This window comes from Benincasa hispida, chromosome 1 (genome assembly GCF_009727055.1).
Source record: "Benincasa hispida cultivar B227 chromosome 1, ASM972705v1, whole genome shotgun sequence".
Taxonomy (NCBI): Eukaryota; Viridiplantae; Streptophyta; class Magnoliopsida; order Cucurbitales; family Cucurbitaceae; genus Benincasa; species Benincasa hispida.
The window spans coordinates 37,886,850-37,893,529 of NC_052349.1; the positions used below are offsets into that span (position 1 = coordinate 37,886,850).

A 6,680-nucleotide genomic window follows, 5' to 3' on the forward strand; every position below is an offset into this window, starting at 1 on the left:
ATTTGAATATAAAAAGTTTTCCTTTTCAACGATTTCAAATCAAACGGCTGACGCTGAATTGAAAAAGTTCCTAAGAAGTCCAAAATTCCAGTTGTCGTTCATGTAGAAGAACAATTTCTGTAGGTTTCTGACACAATTCGAAGCGTGAAAAGGTCAAAAGAAGAAGGAATCTCTGAATTTTCTTATGATTATTTTGAATTTACCCAATTCGTTGTTGTCATTATCTTCTCTTTCAATTGTTGTTTTTAGCAATGGGAGACGAAATTGATGATGATTCACAGGAAACTGAAATTCAACATCGCATGGGGAATCAACCTAAGTTTCTTCCGTCTTCTTCCTCTAAACCCATTGGCTACATTTCTGCATTTGGTACTTTCTCTCTCTGGAATTCAATTTCTCCTTTTTTTCGCTGATTTTTGGATGTTTTCTTCTGTCGATTGAACAAGTGGACTTCATCGGTTACACTTTCCTTGCTGAAATCTGCAAGAACTTTGAAGAGAGAGAGTTGCACGTACCAATTAACCCCCACAAAAAAAATACCAAATCCAATACCCAACTCAGGGATATCTCTCCATTTATTGCGTTTGTTTTTGTGTTGATTTGGTATCCTTATTTGGAAATTGGACTCGACCCTCTCTGGATGCTATGTATTCTATTTATCCCATCTGTGATTTTCAATGTGTTGTACAAACGAGTACAGGCTGCGGGAATAAAAGTTCTAGCGGCTCCCGTTTTTGGGAATTTCAAGGGAAGAATAGAGAAGTTGTAGTTCTTTCATTCAGTGGGTATCTTAGTGGTTGGTCGGGATGGATTTTGTGACGGATGGTCGTGGGGGTTATGGGGGTGGGTCTGCTGATGATCAAGAAGGTTCTAATGATCGTAAGGGGAAAAAGACTTACCATCGTCATAATCCTTACCAGATTCAGCAGCTTGAGTCGTAAGAAACTATAGAGTTTTCTCACCTTTCTTTGCATGTTGTTTATCTGTGTACGTTCGTTTGTGTTTGTGATTCCTTTGTCGTTTGTCTGCTCATTTCACTGATAGGTATGGACTTTGTTGCCTCCCTTTTTGTGTATGTGTTATTGTGGGCCTTTCCCTGTATCTTGTTGGTGTTTTCAGAAGTTGCATGTTGAATCTGTTTCATTCTTTTAGTCTTACCAATGAAGGCTGCAGGGATCTCGGTTTTAACAATCTGATGTCTCCTTTTCTGCCTGTGCATGTGTGTCGTTCTAAAACAATTGCATTGTTTCTATCTGCTTCCCAGATTTTTCAGGGCATGCCCACACCCTGATGAAAATCAGCGGCGCCAGCTGAGTCGAGAGCTTGGTCTTGAGACCAAACAGATCAAATTTTGGTTTCAAAACAAGAGGACTCAAACAAAGGTAGAATGAATTTTCTCATGTCTGTAAAGAAGTTTATTTTTATTTACCCTTCAATTGAAACCCGTTCTTCCCCTCTTACAGGCTCAGAATGAGCGAGCAGACAACTCTTCACTTCGGACAGAGAACGAAAAGATTCAATGCGAAAATCTTGCAATTAGAGAAGCGTTGAGGAATGTGATCTGTCCATCCTGTGGAGGTCCACCTTTTGGAGAAGAAGAACGGCAGCGCAATCTCCAAAAACTACGTCTTGAAAATTCTCACTTAAAAGAAGAGGTACTTTTCATGTTTGGAAGTTGAAATTGTGTTTATGTTTTCTCATAACAATATTGAATTTTCAATGATTGATTATCTCTTCATAATATGGATGCATCAACTTCAACGGTCTTAATTATGATCGTTTTGCAGCATGAAAAAGTGTCTAACCTTCTTGCGAAGTACATTGGTAAACCAATATCACAACTTGAATCGCTATTGCCTGTTCTTGGATCTTCACTTGATTTGTCACCAAGAAGTTCCCTTACCCAAATAGGTGCAAGTCCTGCAGTCGATCTTATTTCTGATCCTATAATATTAGATGGAGCAGCAACACCCTACCAATCAAGAGGTATTAATGATTTGGAAAATGCTCTTATGTTGGAAACTGCTGCAACTGCCTTGGAAGAGTTAATCAGACTTTTGAGGATCGACGAGCCTTTGTGGATGAAGACCCTGAATGATGGGAGGTATGTTCTCCATCGTGACAGCTACGGAAAAATATTTCCTAGACCCAATCACTTCAAATCTTCTAGTGCTCGTACTGAATCATCAAAAGCTTCAGGAGTGGTGATAATGAGTGCAATTCAATTGGTTGATTTTTTTTTAGATGCGGTCAGTGTTGATAGCTATTAATTCCTGCCTATTAAAAGTTAACTGTTGATTCCATTCTTGGAGAGATATTTACTTAGACAATTGATTCAATTACACAGGATAAATGGACAGATCTTTTTCCAACCATCATTATAAATGCAGAGACATTTCATATTATTGACCCCGGGATGCCTGGAAATCGCAGTGGCGCTTTGCAGTTGGTATGAAATCATGCTTCCATTTTTTTTTCTTTGTTGATGTTCGGCCTTATTTATTTCTACACAACATGGTAGATAATGATAGTTAATTAGTGCAGATGTATCAACAAATGCACATCTTTTCACCCCTCGTATCTCCTCGAGACTTCTATTTCCTTCGACATTGTCAGCAGATTGAGCTTGGTGTCTGGGTAATAGTGGATGTTTCATATGAAATCTTAAAGGATTGTGTCACCTCTGCCCGCTGCTGGAGGCTTCCATCTGGGTGCTTGATTCAAGAAATGCCCAATGGTTGCTCTAAGGTTTTTAATTCCATTCATTAATTATTGATCTCTTTCCTTCTCTCATGGGTCTTATGTTTTTAATTTTGATGCCATTGTCAGCATTAATATCCATAAATCACTGCCTTGGCATTAATTTCTTTGTATCCCTTTTGTTTACGCTAATTATTTTCCTCGGAAGGTACTCTATTGAATGAGGCATATATACGTGCCATGTCAGCATCCTTCTAATATGACATAATTGCTATCCCATAGATGAACATCCATGCATTTGATGTGTTTTGGAGACAGTTACAAATCATTTATGATCTACTTTACCCATCTGAAGTCACTTATGTTGGCCGTTTTATAAATATTAAATTTCATTTATAGCAGTAGCAGCCATTTTTTCCCTTAAACAATCTACTTGTATTGTGTAATCATAAATCTTCCTTGACAGATCACCTGGGTCGAGCATGTGGAAGTGGATGACAAAGCACAAACCCACCGTCTCTATCGAGATCTTGTGTTCAATACTATGGCATATGGAGCCGATCGATGGCTTTTCACTCTTCAAAGGATGTGTGAGAGATTGGCTTACACTTTCAGGGATTGTGCACCTAGCCATGAACTTGGAGGAGGTAGAAGTCTACCCTTTATTTATGATTTGTTTTTTTCGGTGATAAAGAAAAAGGCATTCCCTTATTTTCATCAAGCTCAAGTTCTAACAAAAACTTTTGTTTGTTTCAGTGTTAACTTCTCCTGAAGGTAGGAGGAGCGTCATGAAGCTGTCATATAGAATGGTAAAAAATTTCTGTGGCATACTGAGGATGTCAGGTAAATTAGATTTCCCACAGTTATCCGAAGTGAACAACAGCGGTGTTCGAGTATCTGTTCGGATTAGCTCAGAACTGGGGCAGCCCAGTGGGACAGTCGTTAGTGCGGCAACATCTCTTTGGCTTCCCCTACCACCTGAAACCATCTTTAATTTCTTCCGGGATGAAAAGGCCAGAGTTCAGGTTTGTAATACCACACTTCCTTTTCTTGATTGGTACTTGTTCCCTTGCTAAAGTGAAGAATCAACATTCTTTTTCCAGTGGGATGTTCTCTCTTATGGAAACCCTGTACATGAAATTGCACACATCTTAACAGGAGTTCATCCAGGAAACTCGATATCTATAATTCAGGTACTTTCCTTTCTGTAACTTCTGCCATTTGTAAATCAAAGACAAACTAATTCAAATGCTCTAGAGTTTCACTTTCATACTACTTGAAATAGTGAGTTTTTCAGGGGTAAATGTCGATGAAATTAACTAGAAATATTTGGATTATCTTAGCCATCTATTGCATTCTTGGGTCGCAGCACCAACCATCTATTTCATTCATTATCATTAGATTTAAATTTTAAAGTTATTGAAGTTTGATGGTTGTTCATGTGAATGATTTACGAAGCAGCCGTTCATCCCAACTGAGAACAACATGCTGATTCTTCAAGAAAGCTGTATAGATTCACTAGGATCCTTGGTGATATATGCGCCCATTGACGTGCCTGCTATGAACATTGCAACAAGTGGTCAGGACCCATCAGAGATACCAATACTGCCATCAGGGTTCGTGATCACAGGGGATGGCCGTACTCATTCAGGAACCGAAGCTTCGACGAGTGCTACCTCGGGGAGGCCGAGCGGGTCTCTGTTAACCATAGCTTTCCAGATATTGGTGTCCAGTGTATCATCTTCAAAACAGCTGAATGTGGAGTCTGTGGCAACGGTGAATACTCTTATCAGTGCCACAGTTCAGAGGATAAAGGCTGCATTGAATTGTTCTGGCTTGGATTGATTTTTGTGGTGTGATGTGTGTGTTTGATTGCTGTAGGGCTCAAAACGAAATAGTTGGAACTTATTGGGTCATTATAAGCTTCTTTCAAAAGTTGGAACTTTGCTGTTTCATTAGATGATTTTTTTTCTTGAAATTTGAGTATGTAACAAATATTATAATCATTTTATAACATTGTGATTTGATTTTTTTTTTCCTTTTTTTGCGAGTTAATCAAAGGTTATCCACTTATTTCGACCAATCTGATAATGTTGGATTTTAATCATGAGGTGTTTAAAGTTTAATAGTGTATCTGGTTTTAATTTTTTTAAATATTGAATTTTGGAAATAAGTTATTTTTTTTAAAAAAAAAGTTGAAGTTTTTTACTATCTCTCAAAATAACTTTTAAAATACTCTCAAATTGTATCTTAAAAAGTTTTTATCCTTAATCCAAACAGACCCTAAATTTAATTTTTAGTTTTTATATTTCTAAATCTGATTATCTTTGTCTTCGTAAATGAATTTTTTTTTATACGAAATTATTGACTATATTTAGTGAGTATAATATTTATGTAAAATTGTGATAAAAGAGAAACAATGGAGGAAATCAAATTATCACTTCTAAGAAATAGAGTAAAAGTGAAAAGTGAAGTTAAAGTACAAAGTGTATGAAAATGTCATTTAAACCTAAAAAACTGGTAATGCTTTTGGTTTGGGAAGGTAAAGTTGAAAAATGGTTGTTCCTTCCCTTATTATGGAAAACATTTGATTAGGGCTTCATGTTATTGTTTCGCTCTCATCTTTTATTTTTGGGAAAATTAATAATATTGTTTCTTTAATAATGAAATAAACAAAATAGACACCCAAGGCTTTGTTTGGTGACGTGTTTAAAATATTTTGCCTTTTGACTCAAAGAAATTGACTCCTTTTTTGGAATATACTAATTTTTTTATCTATATATTTTATGAGAAGAAAAAAAAAAAATCTAACTTGGTAGGTTAAAAAAAAACAATGCTTCATCACCTTCTACAGATAAAGTTTCTCCAAGTCTTATTTAAGTCCAATTCCAAGTTCAAGTCCAAATTCAACTCCAAATTCATCCCCGAATTTAACTCCATGCTCCTCAAATGATGATAATTTGAATGTTCATGATTGTGTTATTCTTGGTGAGGAGGACATTGAGAAGGGGTCTTTAAAAAGGAGATTAACATTGGTTGTTTGTAATCATTTTAAGAAGCAAAAAATAAATGGAGTATACAAGATGTAATTATTGCAAACAAAAACTAGGGTTAAAAATAAAAATGGAACCAAACATTTGCATGACAATATCAAGATATGCACTATAAAGGACAAAATGACATACGACAATTCCTATTAAATCCTAACAGAGAGAAGAATAATATATTGAGTTTGTCTTTATATAACTTCGATCAAGAAGCTACAAAAAAAAGCATTAACTAGGATGATAATCAAAGGTGAATATCCTCTCTCAATAGTTGAGCATGAAGGTTTTAGAAAATTTTGTAATGTCATCCAACTATTATTTAAAATGGTGTTAAGAAACACAATAAAGAATGAGATCTTGAAAATTTACGAGATTGAGAAGTTGAAAACCATGACATCTTTTAATGAGATCAAAGGAAAAATTGCCCTTACAATGGACATGTGGACTTCAAACCACCAAACAAAAGAATATATGACTGTCATTGCACATTTTTTTATGATAGGTTTTGCGAAACAAAATAATCAGGTTTATGTATGTCCCTTTTCCACACACTTCTAAGATGCTTCATGAAGAAATAACGGAATGTCTGTTAGACTGGAATATTGATAAAAAAAAATTGTCATCTGAAACTGTAGATAATTGTAGTATAAATGACTCCATGGTTAATATGTTTGTTGATAGTCTGTGTGAAAACTTAATATTGTATGGGAGTTTATTTCATATGTGATGTTGTGCTCATATTCTGAATTTAATTGTAAAGATGGGTTGGCAGTGATAGGAGATGGGATTGAAAGAGTTCGTCGTAGTGTGTGTTTTTTGGTGCATACACACACAAAAAAAGAGAAATTTGAGGAACTTGCTCGTCAATTGAATGTTTATGATGGTCGAATGTTGAGTCTTGATTGTTGTACTAGGTGGAAATTCTACCTATTT

General features: G+C 35.8%; 1 protein-coding gene across 4 annotated transcripts; it reads left to right on the plus strand.

Moving 5' to 3' along the window:
- Positions 1–375: 375 nt before the first annotated feature.
- Positions 376–4,738, plus strand: LOC120072012 (homeobox-leucine zipper protein HDG11-like). Of its 4 annotated transcripts, XM_039024528.1 has the most exons (11): positions 376–937; positions 1,265–1,382; positions 1,464–1,655; positions 1,788–1,824; positions 1,912–2,249; positions 2,348–2,449; positions 2,545–2,748; positions 3,167–3,347; positions 3,457–3,725; positions 3,804–3,893; positions 4,159–4,738. In XM_039024528.1, exons 1-11 carry the CDS (start codon positions 807–809, stop codon positions 4,543–4,545), a joined length of 2,049 nt encoding a protein of 682 aa, XP_038880456.1. In that variant the 5' UTR covers positions 376–806; the 3' UTR covers positions 4,546–4,738. The 4 variants fall into 4 exon arrangements, with proteins under 4 accessions (XP_038880456.1, XP_038880380.1, XP_038880417.1 ...); XM_039024452.1 differs by having other exon boundaries at positions 1,788–2,249; XM_039024489.1 differs by having other exon boundaries at positions 1,788–2,249; positions 4,162–4,738.
- The last annotated feature ends 1,942 nt before the right edge of the window (positions 4,739–6,680 follow it).

Bases quoted from the DNA above. Each gene is read 5' to 3' on its own strand.
- LOC120072012 (XM_039024452.1), top strand. From the start codon at position 807: ATGGATTTTGTGACGGATGGTCGTGGGGGTTATGGGGGTGGGTCTGCT. The intron at 1,656-1,787 runs GTACTTTTCATG...ATCGTTTTGCAG, and splicing joins ATTCTCACTTAAAAGAAGAG to CATGAAAAAGTGTCTAACCT. The intron at 3,726-3,803 runs GTTTGTAATACC...TTCTTTTTCCAG, and splicing joins ATGAAAAGGCCAGAGTTCAG to TGGGATGTTCTCTCTTATGG.